The sequence below is a fragment of the Phaseolus vulgaris genome, chromosome 8 (assembly GCF_051622355.1).
Source record: "Phaseolus vulgaris cultivar YP4 chromosome 8, ASM5162235v1, whole genome shotgun sequence".
Classification (NCBI taxonomy): Eukaryota; Viridiplantae; Streptophyta; class Magnoliopsida; order Fabales; family Fabaceae; genus Phaseolus; species Phaseolus vulgaris.
In genome coordinates, this window is record NC_143505.1 from 861,507 (window position 1) to 889,115 (window position 27,609).

Here is a 27,609-nt window from a genome sequence, read left to right on the forward strand (position 1 = left end):
GAAGAATCAACATAAGTTAATCGCGATCATTCACATGCTAAATGTTCTGAAGTAAAATACCCAACACCCCACTTTTGTTCCATATAAACTGCTCTTCTCTCATTCCTTGTTTAGGTGAAAAAGGTTAAGTGATCCATAAAGATAGGTTGAAAATGAGTCTGATAACATATTATGAAATAAACTTTAATTTTAACTCAATTTCATAAAACTAAGTTATAAAGTGAAGTTTGTAGTTAGATATATATTATGAAATATCTAATCAATCTCTCTGATCGATGTGGAATCCATAATGGACCTCTAATATGAACTTCTTGTTGGTTTGGCACAAGAAATTTTAGGATCAAAGACCCTTTTCTCATGCCTATGTTAGGAAAAGTGTTGTTTTGTTGTTAAAATATAATAACATGCTTCTTCAATCAGAAAGAAGCCATGTATGTTTCTTGTTTACCTACTAAACTAGAAATGGAAATGCATACATACCTGTGCATGAAGCAGAACGTGGTCCATCAACACAGAAACATTGGAATTCTCCATCTCCAACATCAACCCCACACTCTCCACCAGAATCACTGCATTTCTGGCACTCCCCGTAATCTCCCATCCATTTCAAATCAAAACCAAACCGTAACGCTTCGCTCGTTTTGTTCTCACTTACAAGGGAAGCTCTGGTTAGAAATATCGGAATCACCACAACCTTGCAATTCCCCGTGTACGAAGGTACAGGTACGAGGGTGGAGTACACATGTTGAGCCTGACATATATCAATACCAAACTCCGCCGTCGGTAGTGTAAGGGAAGGTGAATTGGAAGGGCAGTAAAACAGATTGACGTCACCAAGGTCATTATCTTGATGATCATATTGAAACAGAGTGTTACCAAACGTGTTGTTCTTGTAGTCACTCACACAGATACCATCCCAATAATCATCCCTGGCCATTGTAAGTGTCTGTGTTGTATTTTTCCAATCAAGAATACGGTACTTGATGCCATTGATGGTTATCTTGGGGACTCCTGCTTCGCATGTCAGCTTCTCTGTTCCACAATAACTATCTCTGTTTCCTCCCGAGAAGGGGTACCTGAGGTCTAGGTTGGTATTTCCGCATGTAAAAGCGCTACCACAGTTGGTGTAGTGAGCATCATCCTCACAAAGATACGTTGGAGTATTGGTTGAGACGAGGAAGAAGACAAAGATGAAGGAAGGGTGAAGAATAAGCTTAGGTTTCATTGTTGCAGGATGAAGGAAGGGTGCATGCAGAGAGAGGAAAAGGAAGAGGAGGATTGAATGAGTAAAGTAGCGCGTAGATTGTTATATTGGGAACTCTTAGTATATTTGGTGTTTCGTTTTCAATGCATGCAAATTTCAAAGCTTGATGTTTGTAAGAAACCCGAGCAAAACGGCGTCCAGAAAATTAGCATGTAAACATATTACGTGACCTTAGCTTATGTTAGATGCAGTTGTGGAATAACGTTGTTGTTACAGACACTATATTTTATGTTCCGCTTTTGTCTCATTCAAACTTTCCCAACTCTGCTTCTAGAATAATAGACCGCACTAATAAAAATTTAAACAATATTTCACGTCATCGACTTCATTTTTTTTCTACCTTTAATTTAACATTGGTTTTTATATTTGTAAATTGTTTAGTTTCTAGTTTTTTTTATTAATAAAAAATAATAAATAAATATAAATCTAATGTACAAATTAAACTGAAAACAAACACATATTTCACTCAATTAAACTTAAGCTAGTAACACCACATAAGTGTCTTGTTCAAACTAAGACACCGTTCAAAACTTTTAATCATAAACAAGCATGTTAACAGGTCTAAACATCAATCTAATTAGGAAAAACAAGCGTGTGCAACTTTGATGTAATCCAAAACCATACCTTTAATTGGATAAAAAAAATGTCAGAATGATCTATCACTCCATCTTTAAAGATGAATGTATTCTTATACTTCTAGATCTCACCAATAGTTATACATAACTTATAGTACTTAATTATGCTTTATATTTTATTTTTATGTGAGAACTATCATTTTGTTAATCACACTCCAGATGCAATTAATGAGATTAAAAACGTAATTCATAAACTTTATGGGAAAAAAAGTAAAAGTAAATTTTCTCTTTTAATTTTGTAACAAAAATAAATGATTTTGCTAATATATATATATATATATATATATATATATATATTAATTTGACTGACTAAAGCCAAAACTCAGCCTTCGACGCTGCTTTGACGCTGAAAATAAATCATAAAGAATGTTTTAATTCATACATATGAAGGAGTTGTTAAGAGAAAAAAAAATAGGTATAATTAGGGATAAGAATGTGTAGAATTTGAATAGATATTAATATTATAGTACTTGTTCTCATATCCGTCTTTGAAGAAAAATATATTTATATGGATAACAACTTTTTAATTTTAATTTTAATTTCGTTTCCCATTGCATGACTAATATATATATTTGTATTCCTTATGCACATTTTACTTTAATATATAGTTTATTAATTAATAAAAGTCATTAATTTTATTTTTTTCATAAATGAAATGAATTAATTTTCTTAATTTACCCAATATATCTTAAATCTTCCATACATGAGTCATAATTATGCAAGATTGAAAATATAACCTTTAATTAAAAAATTATGTAATATATTTTCATTGTAATAATCACTATTATAAGAATAAAAGTCTGCATGGTAAACAACAGCAAAAATGCTCTCTTCATCTTTTTATAAGTGTCTTTTAAGGTTGTTTTGGAATAGCCAAAAAATAGATTAACTTTTCTTGAATTTAATAAAATATCTATAAAATTTTGTATTTTATTATTTTTATTTCTACGTCACAGTAAATACATATATGTAAATTAATTACATGTTACGTGAATGATAAAGATATGAATGATAAAAAAAATAATTAATGTTGTCTTAAACTTTGAAAATATGAGTCAAATAGAAATAAAAATATCTCAAAATGTGACTTTAGAAAGGAACATATAAAATATATGTTATTTACTCTTTATATTATATATTATAGAGAGAAGAATGTTGACAGTGCAAATATGAATAGAAAATCTCGAACAACTAAATAATTTGATATATCTTAATATTTTAGTATAATAGATCATTTATATTATTATAATTCTTTGAATTCAAATATAAAAACTCCTTAAATTGAAAGTATTTCAAAATATGTAAAGGTTGAATGGTGTGACTCATTAATAACAATCATATTAGAAAATATGGATAAACTCTAAAAGTCTAACAATGGTGCATAAACATACTTAGAACATATTATAAAAACTTAATGTTTTAAGATTTTAAGTAAAATGTTCAATTTTGAGTAGTTGATACATGATTGACTTTTAACTCATTGATAAATATCTTTCTAATATTTATGATCTTCTTATCTTTAACAAAGAACATTCCTCTGAATACAACCCATAAGTACAAAACAAGGATGAAAAAAACTTCTAATATCCACAAATAAATTAAGAAATGTAACAAATTTTCTTGATTTTAATCAAAAATTTATTTTATTATTTTCATTTATATATATAAATTTAATAAAATACTACATATTAATTAAGAATTAATAAGGATATAAATAAGAAATAGTAATTAATGTGGTACTGGAATTTAAAAATAATAATTTTATAGAAATTTTAATTATTATTTTTTTTTTAAAAAGTAAGCCTAACTATGATTTAGTTTTTTTTCAATCATTCAATTTCAGACTTCCTGGTAGCATAATTAGTCAAGATGCATACTTTAAAAAAATGACATGAATTATGAAAGTTATCTTCATAACTTATCAGATTTTGAGGAAATGTATTATACTATTACTATTAGAAATAGAATAGTAAAAATCAACCCTAGAATTAGTGTCATATAATTCATTTTTCATGTTTGATAGAGAAAAATTGAGGCTCCAAGTTAGAATTGAATATCTAATAGCTTCACCAATCACAATTTCTAAATAGGTGCAAACCCAGTTATTAGATATTATGATATTTTATAATATATAACTAGGTGCAAACCTAATCAGTTATTTAATATTATAATATTTTATAATATATAAGTATGTGCAAACCTAATCTTGTAAATCAGTTTTATAAGATTGAATTAGGTAATTCTAACCTTTTGCCAGAACTTACGGGCCGGAGGATAGTCTCAGGTAAACAGTTTCTATGGGACGTAGGCCTCTCCAAAGGTAACGGAGGCTTTCCTCGGGCCAGACAGAGATTTTACCAATTAGAATTTCTAAATTCTCATCACGCCAAATTAGCATAAGATTATTAAAAACTCTTTCATTCCACTTCATCTTATAAATCAGTTTTATAAAATTGAGTTATAATTAAAGTTTCCTTCTTCTTCTTGTTTAGTTTCAATCTCTCTTTGCTTTCCAAACAATCTTAATATGGAACTCTATTCCCTAAAGTCCCCAAGGTATCGTGTGAAACAATACATGAAACTGTCATTGGCTGAAGATTTCAGATCTACCTACGACTAAGGGACAAGGAATTAGACCAAACATATACTTTGACCCACATCATAAACAACCTTCATATCAGGCTGAGGATTCTACTGGAACTAAATCACACTTCAAACTTCAAATGATGGATCAAGACAAATTACGTGACATGTTCACATTAAATGACCATTTTAACTCCTCGTCAAACACAAATCAGAAAGTGTGAAAGAACTTAGACGTACGTACCTGAAGATGTTTTGATATCTGGTGAGAAACCAGGACAAGGTCCATCTCTGCAGAAACATGCTGTTTGCTGTGAAGACCCTTCAACACCGCATACTCCACCAGATCTTTCACACTTCTCACATTCTCCAACACCCACCACCCATCTCACCACAAACCCTTCTGCGATTGCCTCATGCACTTTGATGAAATCATCAATCTCCACCAATGACAGAGGAACCGGAACAACCACACTAGTTTTGCAAGACATAAGTGGAACTGACCCAATCTGAGCATAAACGTTTTCCCCCAAAGCTTCATTACAAGGAACAAAGGTGGGAGGCAAAGACTTTGATAAAGGACTACAACCATAAGAAAGGGTGAGATTTTTATAGGGTGTCTCATAAACGTAGAGCTGAGTATCAAGGGTGGTGCTGACATGATTTGGTTTGCACAAGTCTTCTAAGTAATCTTTTCTAGTGATTTTCAAAGTATGGCTTTCTGGGTTGGCTTCCAAAACCTGGTACTGAACATCCTTAATGGTTATGTAGCTGGTCTCTTTTTCACATGTGAGTTGCATCAGAGGGTGGCCACACTCTTTTGGTCGGTTCTTACCCCAGAATGGAAAACCGATGTTTGTTGTTTTTCCACAGCTTATGAGATTACCACAGTTTCTGTAACCATCGTTGGAGCATAAACATGAGTGTATGTTGATGAGTATGAGGAAGATAACTGAGTGATGAAGTGTAGTGATGAGAGGGAGGTGAACACTGTGAGAAGCCATTGGAGAGTTGAAAGAAAAAGTCAGCAACAATGTTGAAGGAGATAATTTAAGATGGAAAATGATAATTTCAGATCCTAAATAAAAATCACGACATTGCTTTCTAAGACATAGTCTGCAGAGGAATCTGAATTCTGAACTGCAGTGACTGTGACTTAAGGAAAAAGTTTGGATTGTTGAGTTGACTTTGCAAATTTTTAGTATGAAAATTAAAATAATTTCAACAACCTTTCATTGATCTATTTTTTTTATGCCCTTATTCTACAATCAAAGAAAAATTGCCTTGTTTTTTTTTTATTAATAAATAAATAAAATAAAATATAACATTTGATAGGAGTGTTCTAACTCTTTTATAATATATTTAAGGTCCACTTACATTAGTAACATAAGAATAACTAACAACTAGTGCAATTCAATATCTTTTAAGTTCCAAACCTAATAATGCGATAATTTTATGGAAAGTAGAGAAACTACAAATCCGAAAAAAAACATAAACCTAGCACCACACACTCACGTGAAATGTCTATTTTATTTTTAATGATTTTAAATTTTTGCTTTTTGGATATTTATATCCGTAAGTCAAATTATAAAGTTCTGGATATATAAATTCGAAACTAATATGTCACTTTCGGATTTTATCATTTGGAAGCTTATTTGGACAGCATAAATGACATTCCAGATATCAAGATCCGTAAGCAAACATAAATGAGTTCCGGATCTCAATCCCCAACACCATTTACCACACACCATTCCAGATATGAAAATCCAAAAATTTAAATGAAATATGAAAATGACCTTCTGAATTTCAAAATTCATAATGTATAAAAATGACTTCCAAATATTGAAATCCGTAAGCAAATGTGTGAAAATGGCAGAGTGGAGTTTTAAAATTTTCGTTGGATGCGAGTCAAAATTGATTGGGTGCGGGAATCAATTGCCAACTTATAAATTCTTTACATCCAAATAAAACAAAAAAAAATCAAAAATCAAAACAATGTAAAGAAAAATAATTCTTTTCTTCGTTATCTCGAAAATCATTTCCATGCAATAAACAATAAATCCTTTATAGTTACTTAATTTCATTATGTTTATCAAAAGACTGACTAATTAAAATTTATTATAGATTAAAGTTAAAATAAAAATGATATACTTAATATTATTATTATTATTTTTATAATAAGCATAAATAATTTATTTAGTATCCACTATAGTCCAAATTAATTTTGCGACTCATTCAAGTACACGCAAGGTGTCTTTTCTAAAAAACAAGACACTTGTTCTGCACCTAATTCCATAAATATTGTTTAGCCATTTTTTAAGCTATACTTGATTAGTTTAATACTTAGATTATATAAAATGTGATGACATAATATAAAATTAACTATTCGTTTAATAAATCTTTGAGACAAATATTATTAAGGATTTTATAAACTTTTAAATAAAAGTTAAAATTATTATAAAATCTTAAAAATAATATAACATAGTGTAATTAATTCACAAAAATTAAATTAACATTTCAAAGCATGATTAGTTAGTTACTGATATATTGTAAGTTGCTGAATGTGAGTTAAAAGCATGAAAAGGATTAGGTTTGGTGATCACTTGATAGAGTTGTTCAAGTTTCATTAAGAGTTTTATTCGAATAAAAAATTTCAAAAACTTTATAATATTGTACTAAAGTTTAGATTATTAATTAAACGAGTTTGAATAGGGTTAGTTTGATTAACTTATTTAAACACAAAAGATGTATAAGTATATTTAACACTTCCGAATTCACTCCTAAAAACAAAAGAAAATTAATAAAGTAATAGTAATTATATTATTTTGAATATGGTTATGTTGCTTGAAATTATGACTATAATAATTTTAGCCTAATAATTAGAAATTCAAATTAATTTGAATAAGGTTGCAAATGCAAAAAATAAAAGATACATTAAGTTATACTGACCAATATTCTTAGGATATATTTTCTTAATCAGAAATTACAGTAAAATAAGTTGAAATTAAAATAAGATACAATAGTAGTAGTTTTTTAAATAAAAATTAATCTTTTATTTCCTTAATCTTGCTCTTAGAAACCTTTTTTTCGTAAGTTAGTGACTATCTCTTCTTTACAGATGAAAATGATTAGATTGAGAATCCAATTTTTTATACAATCATATTATAATTTTTAATATTATTATTTTAATATATATATATATATTTTTATATTATTTAATTCTAAATTTATCTTTTATTATATATATTAATTCATAAACTCTATCACACCAAAAATTAAAATACAAATACAATTCTAAAGAGTGGGTAAGGAAATTGATATGAGATTGAATGAAAAGAATGAAAAGAGAAGCTTTGATTTCCCCAAAGAATCATTGGGTGAATTGAGAAGCAAGAAGGAAAGAGACAAAAGTTGGTTGAGTTAAGAAAGGAACAAAATTGTGAAGTGAAGAACTCATTGACTCACAAAGCCATTAATCTTTATGTCCAATACTTCTGAACAAATTTGTCCCATAGTGTGATAGAAAGACAAGAGCTCTGACAACTGTTCCACTGTCATTTTCCCCATCACACCTCTTGCCATCTTTTCTCTTTCCTCATTCAGCTTCAGTCTCTCTATGTATGATCCTGCATTCCTAACTGTTGCACCCATTTGCTTTAACCTGTTCTCTTGCTGCACACTCAAGGCTGTGTTCGACTGCAAATTTATCATCAAATCAATACACACAACACAAAACAAAACATAGGTACTGCATAATGTGACTGTGAGAAAGATATAAACAAATGTTTGTTCTTGAGGTTTTATATCCTATAATAATCATAGTAACATGTTATTCTGTTGTGGCTTGTCCTTTGATATAGTTATTTGAGTGTTTTCAATGTCATTAGAATTTTACTCTAATAATAAAGGTTTCTGTCATAAACTGCTGTGCAAGTTAGTACCTCAAGAAACTCTGCACCAACTTCAAGTTCAGAGTCTTTGGTGGAATTGGTTCCACGACCAGCGTTGTAGAGGTTTTTGGCAAGTGAGAAACTACGCACTATAATCTTCCTTTTGTTTTCCATTTCTTTATTAAGCTTAATAGGCTTTTGTACTGGTGTGTTCAACTTCTTCTGATAAGCAACAACTGCTTTTACAAATTCCTGCAGTTTCCATGAAATTGCAAATGTGAACTCAACTATAGCCAATGCCAATACATGAACAACATTAAAATGGATCATGAAAAAAATTCATATATATTTTCAAACCTTGTAAGCAAAGGGGCATCCTGGGTAATCAAACTCATCCGAATCAGGCTTCCTCATACGCTCAGGGTGAAATTGCAATCCCATAATGAACTTACCCTCTTCTGGATTATAAGCATCAGGGTCATAAAACCCTTCAATCAAACCATCAGGTGCAAAGGCCATTGGAACAAAACGTTGTGCCAATCTCTTGACCCCTTGATGATGATAGCTATTAACCCAAATATCCATTTTTCCATCTTCTAAAGAATCCTTAAACCAATGATGCAAAGGGGTGTCCTCAACCACTTCCACATCATGCCTGTGCCCATCATAATCGTCATAGTTTATGTGCATCACCCTTTTACTCTCAGGGCACTTCACCGAAATCTCCTTCCCAATGTCCTGATAAAGGGTACCCCCACATGCCACATTAAGAATCTGTGACCCCCTGCAGATTCCCAAATAGGGAATGTTCCTCTCCAGGCATAGCTTCGCGAGGCTCAACTCAATCGAGTCTTTCTCTTTATCAATGGCCGTGTCACTCGCATGGAGCCTTCTAATCTCTTCCAACTCCTCCTGTGAAAGACCCGAGGTATCTTCTTCATACCAAGAGGGATCAATGTCCTCCCCTTCACACAGAAGCACGCCATGGATTGGCTCGAAGCTCTCCAACAACGTGTGCAACCCAGAAACACGAGGAACTATCACCGGCACAGCACCATACCCTACTATAAGATCCAGGTGATATTCCCCTGAACAAAAATCATAAAAAATCACGTTTTTATCAAAAGGGTCATGCCATAATTTCTCCCACATGATTGAAAAATTGCATGTATTTGCAATTGCATACTAAATCATATAATAACACGTTTTCATCAAAAAGGGTCATGTCATAACTTCTCTCACATGATTGAAAAATGATTAAGGCTTGCATACTAAATTTTCAGAAACGTTATTCATACGATAATATTTTTCTGACCATGTTGGATGAAACACGAAAGAAAAAGGAGAAAACATAACATACCGACGAAATCAACGAACTTGTTCTTGCGAACGGTTCGTCTAGAGACAATGAGAACACGAGGGAGAATAACGGAGAGATCGGTGGACATTGTTGTGGCGATGGAGATTTGGTAACGGCTATGATGCGTATAATGTGTACGATAAGATGAGACACTATATAGAGATGGTATATGATGTGGATAAGGATGAGGATTAGGATTAGGGATTGAAATTGATTATTAATGAAAAAGTGGATTTTGTGAGTTATGGGTGACGGGTTGGAAGGGATATATACAGGGAGAAACAACGTTGGAGGCACAGAAAAATAAGGAAACTTTTTCGTGCTTCCGCGTATGATCAACGATTTCAGAGCTTTCAATTTCGTTTTGTTCTTATAATGTTTTTTAATAGGTTAGTTTTTGCCCACGTTTTTCTTTTAAATAAAACTTTTATTCTCCTTGCTTCAATTTTGGAGGCGGCGCCTATATAAACCCCAATTTTTTATTATATTCACAACTGTTACATTTTAGACTTAGCATATATAACTAATAGGATGATCATACATAATATAATATGATAATATATATATATATATATTATATAATTATAAATTGATAATAAAGATTTAAGTTTATAAATATTATTATAAAGTGGAGTTTAAACCTAACTAAACCTCATAAAACCACTCATGAGATTGAAGTTTGCACTCATTTATATATAGTGAAGACTCTAATCTCTAGTTGTTATGGGATCTCTAATAAATATATTTTAGTTTTTTTTATAATAAAAGGATATTTCTCATAGTTAATTAAAAAAAATATTTTTTATTTTTATAATTATAATAAAAATTTATACAATAAATTTAAATTTTTTGTGTAGAACTGTGTTAAAATTGTCAAAAATTTAATAAATATTTTTTGAATTGAACATCGATACGTGTTTTACAAGTGTGGTACGAGTGTCGATATCCGATATATGTGTTCGACACAGACAAACAAGCCGTCCGATTTAGACATAGTTTTTTTTAATGATTAATATATAAGAATGCGTTTTAAGTTAATTCAAAAATTAAAAAAAAAATTAAAATGTATGTCTGTATGTTAGGGTTTATACTCAATATTTTGAATGATATTTTTATTAACTATAAATGGTTACATTGGTGTGGTGTATGGATTGATATTCTTCTGAATGATTCTCCTTATGTTATTATTTGCAAAACCCTTATATTGTGAATGTATTATATAAAATATAAAATATTAGTCCACGTTAATAATTTATAATATTATATTTATTTAAAACAAGTGGAAAAGAGTTTAGCCGACTTAAAATATTTCTGGTTAGATAGAATTAGTATTTGACTAACAGAGAAGAAGGTGGCACTTAGGTGTGTCAAAGTAGGATTTGGATAATTGGAAATAATTAAGTAATTACAATAACACGAGGTGATTATTTATATTAATATTAAATATTGAGAATTTGCAGAGCTTATCCAGTTTTGCCACGTTGGAATAAAATGCTCTTTTGTAGTCTTTGCTTTATTATATGCATTTTGAGTAATGGTTTGAGTGTAACAATATTGAGCGTGACGTAATTAAGAGAGAAAAAGATAAGCAAAGTGCAACTACGAATTGCTTCGTCACTGCCTACGTAATAACTTCACCAATTACTAAGTCATTTCACATCAAAAAATTCCTATATAAACACTTATTTGTATCTGTCGACAATCATAAATAATAATTTTAGATACTCAAAATATTTATATAACTGTTATAGTAAAGAAAATATTTTGCAACATTTATTTTCTTATCTGTGTTGATCATATCATTTTTTTTTCTTATATACACTAATGTTTTCTTTCCATTCTATTTGTTTATAGTCTTAAAGCTATATTTTAAAATTAATTACAATTATATATATTTTAAAATTAATTACAATTATATATATTCAGTCAATCTTTATAATTAACACTCTCTCCATCTTATGAAAAAGTAAATAAAATCAATATTTTTCATTAATTTTAGACATCGAGATTAAGATCATTTTGGCACATAATTGGTTCAGTCCATTATCTCATAATCTGAACCTTAAACACAAGTTAATAAAACTGACAATTTTGTAGAAATCAAAACAAAGTTTAACGAAAAATATAAGAATAAAAACATATTTTTCTCATAACAATTTCACTTTGTAATTTTTCCTGCACATTTAGGCATATTAATAAATGAAAACTCAAGGTTTATCTCTATTAATTTTTCACCATACATGAATATCTTATTATAATGAATCACGAGAATGTTTATTTTATTTTTTCATAGACTGTATTTTATTATTTAGGATAAAAAAATTAAAAATAAAATTAAGTGGGATAGTCTCTCTCACGATCGAAGGCCTCACCATCATGCTGCTTTCTATAACAATCATCACATTTTACATTATTTATTAATATTTCAAAGTTTTATTATATATTATCATATCATATTTTGATATAATGATAAAAAAAACAATTAAATGTCTGAGCCCGGGTTCGAACCGGGGACCTCTAGTGTGTGAGACTAGCGTGATAACCAACTACACCACCCAGACCATTTCATATTTGTGTCCTAAAGACTAACATAATTATATAAATTGTTTTCTATAACATTTTTTAATTTTTTAGATATTTTAAACCAAAAAAATTATATTTCAAGTATTAGTTTTTGAAGGCTTAAAATTACTCAAAAGTAATTCTTTATAACAGTTTTATATCTAGAGACTTGATTAAAAAAACTGATAAGATCAAATATCCAATTAAAACAAGTTATTTAAACATTTTCAATTAATAAGGAACCTGTTTATAGTGTAAGTGTAATTTGTGAAAACATTAGGAGGTATCAATATAATTTTCTGTTATATATATTTTTTCTTCATTTCCACAATATCAGAAAAATCTTTAACAAGGAAATTGGTGAAGAAGGGAAGAAGAGAAGAGAGTATATATGCCACTCTGAACATCATTATTTCTTTATATATAACTCTGAAGATAGACATAGATGATTCCTGGTGAATACAACATGTATATCATATTCAACTGCAGAACTCTTAAAAGGCACCAAAGTATACTGAACCGGTATAATATGATAAGACACAAAGGTAGAGTGACACAGTATATATATATATAAGCTTAATTCATACACACAAAGCATGAGTATATATAAAACATGTTCACTCAGACAAAAGTTCATCACGAATTGACACATCATATTAAAATGATGTGAGAAAAAAGTGGTGAACAGTGTCCGTGTGAAGATGGTTTATAGGACTGAAAGTGTGTATAAATTAAGGTGTGTTGTTGGTTTGTGTACTCAGCAAGTAGGGTAGGGTACCCCACAAGTTTTAAGAACGGCTTTGGCACGGGGAGAGTTGACATACTGCTTAAGGGCAGGGTTGTTGATGTAACTACATAGGCATGGCTTTTGCTCCTTCAGCTTCTGACAGCAAGCTTGTGAAGGTGCACTGCCGCCAGTGATTGCTGAAAGACATGGGGTCAACTGTGTTGGGGAACAAGTTGCTGCCTCAGCCACAGGTCCCACATCGCTCAGAACTAGGGCCATGAGAACCACTGCACACACAACACAGTTCTTCATCTTCATCATCATCATAAGTTACCAACACAACAAACACAAGAAAGAAGACAAGAAACAAGGTTAATTTGTTAAGGTTAACTGAGTGGAAGAGACAGTGAAAAGAATGTGGGAGTGGAAGGTTTATATAAGAAGAGAAGAGTGAGTGAGTGTGGTTAGTGGTTTGGTTTGAATTAATGATAATGGGGTCTATGGGTGGGAAGTAATGGAAAATGTCCCCACAATATTAATGGGAGGTTTGTTGGGGTGATACTATACTCACAATTATTTTGCATTAACACCACCGCCACCCAAAATTTCGTGGCATTTAAATAGTGGTATCTGTGTAATGATAGGACTAATATCACCTTAATTTCAATCCAATGGACCCTACATGTTTGGTAAGGGTCATTTTATCATCTATTAAACCCTAAACCTTATATTCTAATTCTATAAGAAAATCACACTCGAAAATCCACCAACACACTAAAGTTGAGATCTTTCAGAAAATAGATTCATATTCGAAGGGTGCATAATTGCATGGATAAGCTCAAATTAACCTGTTAATTTAGAATTCAATTCGGTTCTAAGGTATCGAAAAGAAATTAGAATGTAATCATATCGGTTCATTCGGATATAAAAGAAAGATTTTTCTATTAATTCAAACGCTCTACTACAAGATATGGATAGAGAAAGATGAAAAGATCGAGGATTTCACATAGTACTTTTGATCAAAAAATCGATCTAATTTTTTTTTTTTGTACTTTTGGCTCGATGATGAAATGGGTCAGATTCTACAAAACAAAACCTTGTGGGAGTTAAGGAATACTTATTATTTAGGAAAACTATATAATCATTATAAGAAAATCATTAAATAGAAACTAATTTTAGATACCAAAATAGTTAGTTACTATATTGACTAAATTAGAGACTATTTTATAAACTAAAAATTTATTGGTACCTGAAGTAGAATCTGTTATTAATAAAAATTTATAAAGTAATTCCTAAATTTGTATTAACTATTAATTACTAAGGTTTTAGCCACTAACTACTTATGTTCTAGATTAGTTTTTACTAGTTTTTAAGAGACTAATTTAGAATGTAAAATATTAATAAATAATTTAGATGTCAATTTAGAAACCATTTTATAATATTTTATTAATAATAAAAATTACATTAGATACTAATAATTTTTTAGTGTTTAAATTAGTATTTAATTTAGTCAATATAGTGATTAATTTTTTTTTATCTCTAAATTTGGTTACTATTTAATATTTTTCTTTAATATTTTTCTTGTAGTAAATAAAGTGTTGAAGAAGGTTTTAATTCACTTATTAAAAACTATATGAAAAAACTATAGAAGAGTATTTATGGGTAAGTAAAAAGAAAGCTTACTTCAACACTATAACGATCTATAATTGTTACCTCAACTTAAATATCCACAGTGAACTAATAAAACTGATAAAAACTTTTTTAGTTTTTCCTTTGTTATATATACTTTTTCATTTAGTCATTTAGTGTTTTTTTTTTTAATTTATAGTCACTAGTTAAAATTTGTTGAAAAAGATAAAGTGATGTATGAGAAAAGAGAAACAAATGTTTTAATTCTTTTAACAACAATTTCAATTCTTCACTTATCCAATTAGTGAAGCTAACAAAACTTCAACTTCGGTATATAAAAAATTAAACTACTATTGACATATATATAAAATTTTATATTTGTGTATATTTATGAGTAGAGATAATATTTTAAATACAATAAAACACTTTTAAATTGATCTATTCAGTCCTTCAATTTTTTAAAATATCGTGATATTAATACTTTTTATACTTAGATTTAACAAAATTAAAATATTTCCTTTCTCAAAAGTTTAAATTTAAAAGAAGATATTATAGTTTAATAAATATAAGTGTATTTATGAAGAAGACAGGGGAGTTGTTAGCAGTTAGTCCTTGCTGTGAGGATTAGTGACAAGATACACTGTGCTTCCTACAAAGGTATTCAATTTTATTTTTAATAAATCATAATAATGTATGCATGAATATGTGTGCCATGCCATGGTCAACCTGAAATTTTCTAACATAATAATAAATTTTTTATAACATAGGTTATATATTAGATAATTATTTTTCAAGTTGGTATAGATAAATAAGTGAGTAATATTTTTTTATTGTTCATTCAATTTTTTCATCTTCTCTTACCTCTTAGTTTCTTACTTTCCTCCTTAACTTTTAATGGTTTCCAAAACACAATAAAGGAAATAAGAAAAAAAATAGGAAAATAACAATATGTTGTGGTTGTCGGTGAAGTGTGAGTATGATCTAGAGAAGAAAAAATATAAGTTGTTTAGTATACCTCACACTTTACTGTAAAAACCACCTGTTTTTTAAAATTAAATTTAATATGAATTTTACTTAACTCAATTTTAAATAACTTCTATATTTAAATATGCTTTAATCATTAAAAATACAGATATGATAAAAGTGTTTTTTTTTTTAATTTTATTTCTATTATTTTCAAACAGTTTTTTTTTTAATTTTTATTACTAACTATGGTTAGATTAAAGCTAAAAAGGACAAATACTAATTAATATAATTAAAGTAAAAGTGATTATATTTTTTAAACACATAATTTAATTGATATATATTTTATTTAATATAAATAAGGTGATTATATATATTTTTAATCTTTCATTCAATCATTTGCTTTTAATATTATAGTTTTATTAACTAAACTCTATTTCACTTTATTTTGTTATATCTTAATTTGATATTATAATATTCAATAATTATAAATTTAATCTTTAATATATCATAAACAAAGATTTTATCTCTAAAGATAACAAAATAAAACATGACTTAACTTTATGAATTAATATAATATAAAAAATACTACTTTTTCTTTTTATCCTTACACAGTTTAAAACTAATATGAAATGTTTGACTTAAATATACTATAAATCCTTGCAAATATTTTCAATCTAAAAAAATAATTATCTTAATTTACAGGCTTAATTAACATTTTAGTTACATTTTTATACCATTTAAATTTAAGAGTTGTCTCCCAATCTATAAAACATCAGCACAAAATCAAACATAATAATTCATTATATAATTCACAAATCTACAGTTCTCCTCATTCAAATCTCTCCTCTCCTGTCAGCGACACATGGCCTAATAAATTCATAATATATCATTACACAGCAAAAACAAGGCAAACCTGCAGTAAAATATTTGTTTATATTTTCCTCTTCTATCTAAAGAAAAATCACTGTAAAGATTTGAAAAGATTTAGCTTTTTATATAAAAATGACTATAATCTTTAGGAAACAACAGTGGTCAATCTTACCTATTGGGGCAAATCTTTGTTGTTGTTTGTAAATATGGGAAACAACAGTGACCTTCACCGGATGTATCTGAAAGACCATGCAGAAGAAATACATCTTATTGATTGTGACCTTCCTCTGGGACTTTTGCCTTGCCACGAAGCATCTCGCTGAAATTTCCCATCATGATCCGCTTGAATCTAGTGTCTTCTATTGGCGATGGTGAAGCTGCTTTGGGAGACACGGTAGCTTCTGATGATTGCTCTGCGGTTTCTTTCCTCCCTAACAACCCACCCTCACCAAAGAAGCTGGTGACTGATGATGGAAGACCAATATGAGCCCCCATCACCTTACTTATAGTCTCAAAAGTTCCTCCTGATCTTTCCTTCATAATAATTTCAAGGGCTTCTTTGTGTGCTGGATCCAGTGCATCTGGGTCTTTCAAGAGATTCTGTATAGCAGGCAGGAAGTAATCTCGAACACCGTTTGCAGGAAGATCTACAAGAGAAGAGAAGCAATGAAATGTAAAGAATCAGCAAAACAATTTCTCCATGGAAAATTAAATGAGTGCTACTAAGGAGTTTAGGTTTGACTTGTAGAAAACAAAGTTGCTTAAACTCGATTAATTTACTTAAACAAGTCAATGTGTAAGGATATTGTTGGAGTTCATTGATTAGTATATAAGTGAGTGTAAATCTCATACTTTTATAAGATTGAGTTCGACTTAAAGTTCAAATCAAGTTTCGATCCTAAACTTAAAATTCACTTCTTAGACATAAAAGAAGAAATAATTAATAATTCATTGATTTTGTAAAATGACAATCAAAATAGGATAATTTTTCTTTTTACAAGTTGTCAAACAAAACAAGACAAAGGGAATATATGAAAAATATCTTGTAATCTTGAAATAATTTAGAGAATGCTGGAGATTATCTCTTAAGATCATCTTTATACCTAAAACACTATTATTTCAACAATAAAAAATAGCTAAATAGTGTTTGTGGACGCAAGATTAGAATAATTTTTAAATGGAACCTGTAGCATCCAGAGCTCGGATTGCCTCACAAAATGCATTGGCTCGGTCCCGTCGACGCATCAAATCACTGGCTGAATTTGGCATAGCTGTAAGTTGGAAAATCTTGGACAAAAGATGTATGTCAAGTTAAAGAGAAACAGCAAAAATTCAGAGATCTTGAAAGCCAACAAAAATAATTTATTTAGAAACAATGGTTGACATCAAGCACTTTTTCCAAACATAATTTATTTAGAAACAAGGTAAGGATATAATCTCTAAGTCTTTCAGTTGTATGTGGCACTGCAACCACCAACGCGCGAATAACAGCAATAGTAGCTTCATGGGAACCATCTTCAAGAAAAGCATCCATTTGAACGCGTATCTTGTCAACAATCTGGAAGATATTTTATTTGATCAGCAATTTGAAATGATGAGCATAGATCATAATTTAATCGGAAACCAGGGAGAAATGTTAGTAACGGTTACCATCTCATTTTTGAAGTGTTGAGCCACAGCACCAAATGCATCTATGCTAGCATACTTAACATTCAGGTTTTGGTCAGATCCAAGAGTAACTAGGGCGGGCAAAACATGTGTTGAAGCAACCTTTGCATCAATGTATGGCACCTACGAATGAATACCACTGTGTTAGTTTTGGCATTTGTATGAGATGCAACCAGGAATTAGGGAAGCAATAAGCTTACAATAACTTTCAGTAGCTTAGCAGCATTTATTTTCATGCTCGCATTTGTGCTGACAACCATCTCCCATAGTATATTAACTATCATACCATGGTTTTCTTCATATATGCTGCATTACAGAGAATGCTCATTATGAGTATTGGTGAACAATAAAATAAATTTTAAGAATGTTTACGGTGCTAAAATCATACCAAATGAAGCGGATAGCATTAATAATCTCAGGAATGTGCTTGCTGGATGGATTCTGTACGGAATTATCTTCAAGTAGCAGCTTCCTCAAATATTCAGCTAATTGTTCATGTTTTCCAGGAGCACCCAAAACCCCAGCCAGTAGAAGCGGAAGGACACACATTGTAGAGAGCCTAGCGGCAACAGCAGATCTTGGTCTCAAACCTACAAGTGAAAAGTCAAATACAAAGTAATTATGTCAAAAAATTATAGAAATATTGAATTATCGATTACCTTTAATTTTTGAATGGATGGAAGTAGGTAAAAATGTCAAATCGGCATCATTTCCAACTGCTATTAAAAATACTGGCAGCATTATGCATGTCACATAGGACTCTCCAAAACTTTCAGAAACAAGTAACAGAAACTGCATTCAAATGAGTTATGTAAGTAAAATATCAGAAATAACTATAATAAACTTTTATCAGATGTCTAATAAAATAATTAATTATAAAACTTCAAAAGTTAGGCAAGTGACCTTTGAAATTCGACTTCTTAAATTATCTTCTTTCTGAGGTAACAGGCAAGCCAGCTGTATCAAATTAGGAAAGCACTCAACATGAATCCATTCAAAGGCATCCCATTCAACTTGCCCCCTACAAAAATGGAAATCATTCAGGATCAGTAACAGTTTAGTGCAGTCATACAAAGTTTATTCTGAGTAGTGTATGGAAATGGGCTAGCCATGTCCTGCAGAATGCATAGAAGCATATAGGTTTCAACATGAATCACTCAGATGGTAGGATGTGACATAAAGACTATAGGTCATTGGCATAAACCATTCTTGCTAAGCTTACCTAGCATACAATTCAAGCAAAGCAGTAGATAGCACAGGTTGGGTCGTTTCTGGAGAGGATGAAAAGGGGCATGTCTCAATTACTTTCTTGTGCACCAAAGCAAGTAATTCTGTCAACATTCTCAATAGAACATCTATATTCCAACGTTCTCTTTCACCCAAGACAAGAAGATTTGACTCAACAGATCCTTCAACCCCAGAAAGAGGTGGGCAACGCTGCAGATTGGGGCAATGATTTCTACTTAAGAAAAATAGTATTCATCAAGAATGAAATTCTAAGTAACAAAGGAGCAATACTAAAGTCAAACAAATACCAGGGCAGAGTTTATAATATGAGAAAGCAAAACTCTCAAAACATGATCTAATTTGTTTCCCCACTTCAAAACTGCAGGAACCAATTCCTTGAGAGCCACTTCCACCACCACTCCTGATGGGTCGCACACCAATTGAAACATCATATCCTCCACCTGTCAACAGAAAAAATAAAGACTTGGAGCAACTTTTTAATCTTTATTACAATTATTATTCTTTTTTAAAAAAAAAATACTGTCATATTATGGTAATAGTAAAAGGCTCCATTCCCTAGACCATGTCTTCTCAACTTGTTCTAGAGCTTACATTGTAGCCAAGTCTCAAGTCAGAAACCTTCTCCATGATTGCCTCGAAGCAAATATAGTGAGGCTGACCTTGAAAAATTTATCCATGTTTGGGAATAGTGGAAGAAGCATGGCCAGATTATGAGCAGCAGCCTCGCGAACTACACTGGCAGAATCTTCTATTAGTTGCTGTACAATGGATAAAATAAGAGAATCTCGGATCTCTGGCCGTACAAAATCTGCAAGCTCTCCACATGATTGAGCAACAAGCAGTCTACGCTCCTCGTACGTGTGACTGATCTAAAAGTCATAATAACATTTAACAAATTGAAAACCTTGCTCCAAAATTAGAATGGTAAAGAGGAGGTTGAAAATTGAGGCTACAATATACTTGTTCCCAACACTGCGGAAGCAATTCTGTTTCTGTTCTCATCTCTCCAACATTCTTTGCAAGGCTGACACATGCCTGAAACAACAACATGGAAATTCAAAGTTGCAATCGAAATCATTCATTGGAACAAGTTAAGCAAAAATCACAACATACATCCATTATTATTCGTCTCTGTTGTTCATCAGGACGCTTTATTAAATTAAACAATGTGTGGGTCAAAGAATCTCGAGTGCTGCTATCTGGGTGACGCTCGATTGCACACATTATCAGGGGAAGGAGCTCCTACAACCAAAGAAAACTGATGCAGCCAATATAGGACAGTGAACAAATGAAATAAAGGTGTGGAGAAGCAAACCTCTCGATGGTTGATCAAGACATAAGGAACAATTTTAGGCAAAGCATCTGCAAGTATCTGAACGGTTCCTAACCCCTGTTAAAATACAAACATATATAAGAATAAAATAATGAAATTACATAATAACATAGAAAAGGTCCTCTTACAATAAAAATTTAGTCATCCTGACTCTTCCTCGCCTTTTTTTTGTATATAGGGAGAGATGTGTTATATAATAATTTCAGAGAGATTCAGAGGCACTATAAAACTGGAATGGAAACCAGCAACAGTACTTCCAGTTCACCCTTTTTAACAAGAACACATCCTATGTCCTGACTTAAACTCGAAATCTTTTTTTCAGGCTCCCTAATTCAAAAAGGTAAGCAATATGAAACCAATTAAGTATGTTTAAGGAATTCCCCAAGTCAAGAGTACAATGAACTTACTGTCCTTTCAGATATTGCTTCATCATTCACACTGTCTGATTTTACAAGTAAGCTGCTATCCTCTGCTTGTAGCCCAACATTTTGTTCAGAGGCGTTTTTTATATTTTCAACAACACTATTTGTATCTGCAGGATGAAATAGCTCAGGCAATGAATCCTCATGTTTATCGGCATACTGATTAAGAGTCTCAACAACTGATGATTGAGCATCTCCATTGTGTTCAACACCCAAATCCACGTCAAAAGTGTTAGAGATTTCACCTCGGTCTTCATGAATCTCAATTACTTTATCATCAGTCTGCAAATTTCTATTTTCAGAACCAACAAAATTTCCAGATTCAGAAGCTTTTATATTTTTTTCCTTCAACCATTCATTTTCCATCTGCAGTTTCTTAATTTCTTCCTTATACTTCTCCAGAGATTCAGATTGAACATTATTAGTGTCATTGACAACTAGATTATTTCCCAAGTGAGACCCTTCAATATGCATTTTCAGGGAAGTGATCTCAACTCTGCAATCATTGAGTTTCTTTCTTTGGTGCTCCAAGGATTGCTTCAAAACTTGCACCTGAAAGTTAAATTAGTATATCAATATCTATATTTGAAAATATAGATATTGTTTGTAAGCTTTTAAATATAAGAAGGTTTTACCTGGTTCTCTTTGTCTTTAAGATCCTTCTGCATTGTATCCAAGGAATTAGTTAATGTTACTATTTGAGCATCTGCCAAATCTTTGTTCTTCGACAAGTTCTCCTTTTCTTGATTTAGCCTCGTATTTGCATTCAGCAATGTTTCATTTTCTCTAAGTAGGGAAATTTTTTCCTGCATTAGCATCCATGTTTGATTCAGCAGAAACAGTGACTTGCAATGAACATTATAGGATTAATTTGGTAAAAATATTTACCTAAATCTTCAAAAGAGAAACTAAAAATCAATTCAAAACAACCAATGCCTCCAAAATATAAAGAAAATAAATTTCACTTACTAAGACAAGGAATTCTTAAATTAAATTCTACTGCAAAGGAAATACCTCCTATAAAAAACTTTTGTCTTTACAGAAATAGTTTTTCGAGAAAAGAGACTACAAAAAAGGAGAGCAGATTATCAAGCCTCAGAAGTCATAAGTATCAAAACAAATCTGTTAGACATTCCTATATGGTTAAGGGCCAAAAATTGATTTACTTTAGCTAAAACAAACTTGCAGATGTGGCAACAGGTACAAAAAGCACCTTGGTAAAGTTAATGGCTGTGGGTGATAAGGGAAGAAGGAAGAAATGGGAGAGGGGGAAATGTTTCTTGGCTATTTTTGCAGCAGGACAGAAAAGTTTTCCTGCTGATTTTTGTTTTCATCGTCAATTGCTACACTTCTTCATATTGACCTCTTAATCAGAGTGCTGTTCCGAGGATTTCTCTATTAATCCACAGTAAACTCAGTTCCTATCAACATCACAGAAAGATCTGTAGATAATGGCATACAACATTTTCAAATATGTTCGGCCATAATTTTAAAATCCAAATAGACTGATCAATTCAACTTGAAAATCAATCATCTAGTTAGCTAAGAAGTGACTCCAACCATTGATGTACCTTTGAAAACCTAACAGCATTTGGGTTGGGATAGTCGGTTTATAACAGATAACATATAGAATTCATGTATTAAAGAAAACCCTGTGATGTTTGAAACCACAGGTTTGGAAGGATGGATTATAGTTTCAAAACTCAGACAGATCATCAAGATAAGTACATGAGTTGTAAACACAACCCCAACTCATATACTAATTTTAACCATAAACTAATAATACCAACCCTATCACTCAAACACCAATTACCAGCACAAACTAACATAATGATAGAAGAAGGAAAAGGCACGTATAAAACCTACAAATTCATGGTTTATGATATAAAACTCACAAAACCTAAGATTAAGAAGTCAAGCAGAGCAAATCCATAAATATGTCAGACAATTTCTCAGCACTGTTCTTTCTTGACTAAAATATCAGCACTAGTTTAGGTAGTATGCCATGAGAAACATTCTGATACAATCAAGATAAAAAAAATTACCTCAGCAGCCTCTGATGTTGATGAAAGATAGTTATAATAATAATGACGTAAGGCATCAGGTACAGATGCTGGTGTGTTGCGCCAATTATCCAAATCCTGGTCTGTAACCTACAGCAACAGTTATAGAAAATCAAAATAGTGCTAAAGTTAATCATAAGAAATTAACAGGCAAACAAAATGTGGCATACTCACTTTACATAATGTCCACAACATATAATTAGAAATTCTCATTCTGAGTACTCTAAAACATTCTCTTCTTTCTTTCACCTTCTCCCCTCTCTAAATTCAACAGGATCTTCGTAGATATACCACACACACACACAATATCTATCCTATATTATTAGAATCTCTCCTCTCCTTTGCCATTAAGTCCTTGAAGGAAATATTAACTGTTGGATGATTGTTGGACAAATCTTGAAGGAACACAAAAAAAAGCTAATACAGAAGTACCAACCTCTTCATAAAACGTCATTGCAGTAAGACGGTAACCAGCTAAAAGCAAATACTCCTTTACAGCACAGTTAAGATCATGACGTTCTGTTTCTTTTAATGGACCCAAATCGGTGAAGAAAGATTTCTTCTTCTGTTCAATTTTCTGCCCATCATTCACTGAAACATCTCCACTTAACTTTGCAGCTGCGTCAAAAAATAAAAGCATGGAAGAATAAATTATCATGTTTTATGTATGTAAAGAAGTTACGACAAGAGAAAATCTCAAGTATTCCAAAGCCGCACTATTGTTTAATAAAAAGAAGAATTTCCAAAAGAGGATAAATAAAGAAGAGGTAGATGGAGCATGTAAGATATCCTCCTACAACGCGAAATTGCATTATTAGACAAAATGTAGTGGGTGTCAACAAATTATATAAGGGTTTGCTTCTGCAAAATATTGATTTTGGGAATATATTAACCAAGATTAAACTAGAACTGATACTCAGCAATGTAGCCGTATTATTTGCAACAGATATACAAGTAGGGGAACTGCAAGTCACTCAATCTTGTGATTACTTCTTTTGTTCTTCCAAAACTTGCACCAGCCCACTATTATGTGTTCCACAAGTCATTTACAACCTTTTGAATGTAGACTACCATTTCTTACACAATTTGAACACACATTTTTAAGTAACTTCCTTGAATACTCTCTCCATGCCAAATCGTGTTATTAGCGACAGATGGTGGAAAGCCAAAAAATTGTCACAAGTAAAGGCCTTAAACACAATCATACATATTAATGTAAGAAATGTGTGACATTGAAGGCCAATTCAATAACAAAAATTAAAAACAATCAAAATATCTTGAAAAACAAGAAAAATACCATTTAGTTCACTAAGGTTTTCTGCCTTCTTCTGCAATTCACTCTTGAGTTTTAAAATGTCTTCTTGAGCCAAACGCAATTCATAATCACTGATAGCTAACTTTTCTACTGCTGCTTCTTTCTCTTCGAGCAAAGTTTGAGCATCAGCCACTGCATTGCAAGAACGAAAATGAAGAAGGCAACATATCAAACTAACAAGTAATAACAGATAGAATATATATGCCTTAAGCAGCTCAACTCCCCATACATTACACAACAGACAAAATCAAAGCCCATATCAACGACACCAAAAGTGTATATTGCATAAAATAACCCAGTACACTTGATATATCACTTCAATCCATACCTTAACGTCACATGTACTTGAGAATTACTTAATTTATGATTCTAGTCTCCCTCAAAAAAAAAAAAAAAATACCGCAATCATTCTTAACTTCTACTTTTGTTTCCTCCATTCCAAATTCAAACTCTCTTCTGATCAACCACACATACTTTTAAATATCTATCCTAATTTTCAAAAAATTCCGCTTGCACAATGCACATAATACATATCATTCACTAGTACAAGCATAACAATTCATTCATACATGCCTACACACATACATACATACATTCCTATAGTTCACAAGCACCAGAACGAGCCGGCAATTAGAAAACGCAAATTGGAGCAGTGAAATTGAAAGAGAGAAAAAGGACCTCGGAGAGAGCTGAGGCGAGAGATGAGATCGGGAGGGAAGAGAGAGGGATCGGAGAAGTATTGTTTGAGGCGAATGGCCTGGTCGTCGCGGCCGTCGTCGAGAAGCTCGTGAAGAAGCTCGAATGCGGTGAGAACGTAATTCTCCTCCAACAGAAAGTTCACCACGCAATTGCACAGTGACGATCTCTCCACGTCCATTTTCCCCTTCTCTCCAAATCCTCAGATCAAAACCCCTCTCGGAATCGCTCGCTCTCCGATCTCAGGCCATTCAATTGCAGAGAAGACTGTGAGTCAGATCGTGTCGTGATTTCAACTTTCAACTCTGTGCTACCGCGGTGAAATCTCACGTGTGTATTTTTATTTTTTATTTTTCTTAGATCTACGTAAGCGTGATAATATTAGCTATGTACACGAATATACGAAAACGAAAATACATATTATATTTAAAATTTATGATACGAAAATATATATATATATATATTATATAATTATAAATTATATAAATTAACAATAAAAAATTATATGTGTTTTAGTTTTTTTTACATAAAGATATTTCTTCTTTAAACTAACAAAATTTTATATAATAAATTTAAATTTTTAGAAAACTAATATATATTTTTTATTTAAAAATTATATTAAAAGTGTGATGAAATTGTTAAAAATCTAACAATTTTTTTTGAATTTTACACTTTATTTATACATATCCTATAAGTATGGTATAAATGTCTGATCCTATAAGTATTGTATAAATGTCTGTGTTCAATATGCGTGTCTGACACACCATCTAAGAGGCGTGTGCATGCCGATCAAATTTATGTTCTAATTTCATTTCTAAACTTCAAAAGCTACCCTTCAATGCTTTAAAAGTGATTTTATTTAGATTCCTCCCTTCTTCTTCAAAATTAACAGCATTGTAATTTTTTATCACTCTGCAATTATGTTTATTTTGATTCAACATTTTTCTCTGCTTGTTTATGATATATAGTATACACGCTCAATTTCTCTTCAAAAATGGTTATCTTTACTAAGACCTTTTGAGTCATAACGAATTAGGCTATGAACTTCTTGAGAAAAAAAAAATTACAATACTTTGTAGGCCTTTGATGGAAAACGCGTGGACCAAGATGTGATATACAAAAAATAGAAACCTATGGTTCATATTTTATCTGTCTCATGATTATAATTTAATCTTAAAAAAAAAAAATTGATTGATATTTCCAATTTTAACGTTAAAGAAAGATATAAATAAAATATTGAATTAATTTATTTCCGATTCCTTAATTATAGTTATAACAAAACTATTTATTTTCCGAACATATGTTCTAAACGACTATCACTATGTATATTGTTTTCATACAAAAGAACTGAGAGAATTTATACTTCTACTTACAGAATAATTTCCTTCTCTGTTTAGGTTGGTCGGTTCACTCTCCTCCTCATGTTTCTCAAATTTATTTGGCTAACTCTCCCTTACATTGTTCTCGCTCCTCCACTCCAGTCAAGCTCTCATTTATTCATAGGATCAGTTAAAATGTATTTGTAAAAGGTACTCCGACTCCCAAGTACTCGACCTTTGGTATTTGGTGTAATTAATGTGTGATAGTGACATACATTTTTATCGAAAAGTTGTGATTATGTATATGCTTATTGTGAAACCACTATTATTAAACATAATTAATTTTTGGATCGTGATTAATAACGTATTACTTAATTTTTTTCGTACGATTTAAACTTGTTAGTATTCACTTAATCTTGATACATTTTGAACATGTCGATCTGTCAAAACTGGATACCAAGACTTCTACATCTCATCCATTTTACATATATAATAAAAGTTGAAAAACATGATAATGATGGCATTTATTTCTCACTCAATATTTTGTTGGTGTGAATATACCATAGGTAAAAGAAAGACAAAGTTGTCGATCTTAACAACAAGTAGTCGTTATCTAAACTAAGTATGAAGTCTTTTACCATTTCTATTGTAGATTTTTTTTTTTTTTTGTATAAACGTAGTGTATAGTACAAATTACATGGACTATGGTTACTAAACTATTATAAATAACGATATGATTCCCAATTTATTTCCAATAATAATTAAAATATTAATATCTTGACCAAGTTTGATGGTGTTGCATTTGAAGATGTGGGCAATACTTGGCCAGTGATTTATTGTGGCAAGGCTTATATACACTATTGCTTAGTGTATAGTAAGGAACGAATTTAAAAAGTGTGCGTGATTGATTGATACAAGGACATCCTAATGCAATGACAAAAACTAAAACTGTTTTGTTGCGGATTGTTCTTTTGTTCAGATCAATGACGTTTAATGGTTTTAGCAGCATTCATTTATATTTTATGTTCATTTTCTATATTCCCTTTATACACGAGTTGG

At 31.1% G+C, this 27,609-nt stretch overlaps 5 protein-coding genes and 1 non-coding gene across 8 annotated transcripts; all 6 read right to left on the reverse strand.

Moving 5' to 3' along the window:
• Positions 1-451: 451 nt before the first annotated feature.
• LOC150025328 (LEAF RUST 10 DISEASE-RESISTANCE LOCUS RECEPTOR-LIKE PROTEIN KINASE-like 2.5) lies at positions 452-1,225 on the reverse strand. The gene has a single exon (XM_090293555.1). The coding sequence runs from the start codon at positions 1,223-1,225 to the stop codon at positions 452-454; it is 774 nt and encodes a 257-aa protein (XP_090149681.1).
• Positions 1,226-4,712: 3,487 nt separating this feature from the next.
• LOC137823446 (LEAF RUST 10 DISEASE-RESISTANCE LOCUS RECEPTOR-LIKE PROTEIN KINASE-like 2.1) lies at positions 4,713-5,589 on the reverse strand. Its single transcript, XM_068628584.2, has one exon. It carries the CDS (start codon positions 5,484-5,486, stop codon positions 4,713-4,715), a length of 774 nt encoding a protein of 257 aa, XP_068484685.1. The 5' UTR covers positions 5,487-5,589.
• A 2,223-nt stretch (positions 5,590-7,812) lies between these two features.
• LOC137824367 (putative glutamine amidotransferase GAT1_2.1) lies at positions 7,813-10,115 on the reverse strand. The gene is made up of 4 exons (XM_068629999.2): positions 9,733-10,115; positions 8,730-9,460; positions 8,424-8,624; positions 7,813-8,178 (listed from the first exon to the last, which is right to left on the reverse strand). Exons 1-4 carry the CDS (start codon positions 9,818-9,820, stop codon positions 7,936-7,938), a joined length of 1,263 nt encoding a protein of 420 aa, XP_068486100.1. The 5' UTR covers positions 9,821-10,115; the 3' UTR covers positions 7,813-7,935.
• A 2,104-nt stretch (positions 10,116-12,219) lies between these two features.
• TRNAV-CAC (transfer RNA valine (anticodon CAC)) lies at positions 12,220-12,293 on the reverse strand. Its single transcript has one exon. It is a non-coding gene; the product is annotated as a tRNA-Val (tRNA).
• Positions 12,294-12,686: 393 nt separating this feature from the next.
• LOC137824370 (putative non-specific lipid-transfer protein AKCS9) lies at positions 12,687-13,436 on the reverse strand. The gene has a single exon (XM_068630002.2). It carries the CDS (start codon positions 13,346-13,348, stop codon positions 13,052-13,054), a length of 297 nt encoding a protein of 98 aa, XP_068486103.1. The 5' UTR covers positions 13,349-13,436; the 3' UTR covers positions 12,687-13,051.
• Positions 13,437-16,396: 2,960 nt separating this feature from the next.
• On the reverse strand, positions 16,397-25,605 carry LOC137824369 (HEAT repeat-containing protein). Of its 3 annotated transcripts, none has more exons than XM_090294216.1 (20): positions 25,214-25,605; positions 24,518-24,667; positions 23,657-23,838; positions 23,203-23,310; positions 21,793-21,963; positions 21,143-21,709; positions 20,718-20,792; positions 20,516-20,644; positions 20,363-20,437; positions 20,062-20,271; positions 19,690-19,842; positions 19,377-19,591; positions 19,058-19,175; positions 18,814-18,946; positions 18,543-18,744; positions 18,355-18,460; positions 18,137-18,277; positions 17,919-18,044; positions 17,671-17,785; positions 16,397-17,133 (listed from the first exon to the last, which is right to left on the reverse strand). In XM_090294216.1, the coding sequence occupies exons 1-20, from the start codon at positions 25,410-25,412 to the stop codon at positions 16,754-16,756; spliced, it is 3,555 nt and encodes a 1,184-aa protein (XP_090150342.1). In that variant the 5' UTR covers positions 25,413-25,605; the 3' UTR covers positions 16,397-16,753. The 3 variants fall into 3 exon arrangements, 2 of the variants coding, with proteins under 2 accessions (XP_090150342.1, XP_090150343.1); XM_090294217.1 differs by having other exon boundaries at positions 21,793-21,943; positions 25,214-25,525; XR_016514964.1 differs by lacking the exons at positions 16,397-17,133; positions 17,671-17,785 and having other exon boundaries at positions 17,828-18,044; positions 19,994-20,271.
• Between the last annotated feature and the right edge of the window lie 2,004 nt (positions 25,606-27,609).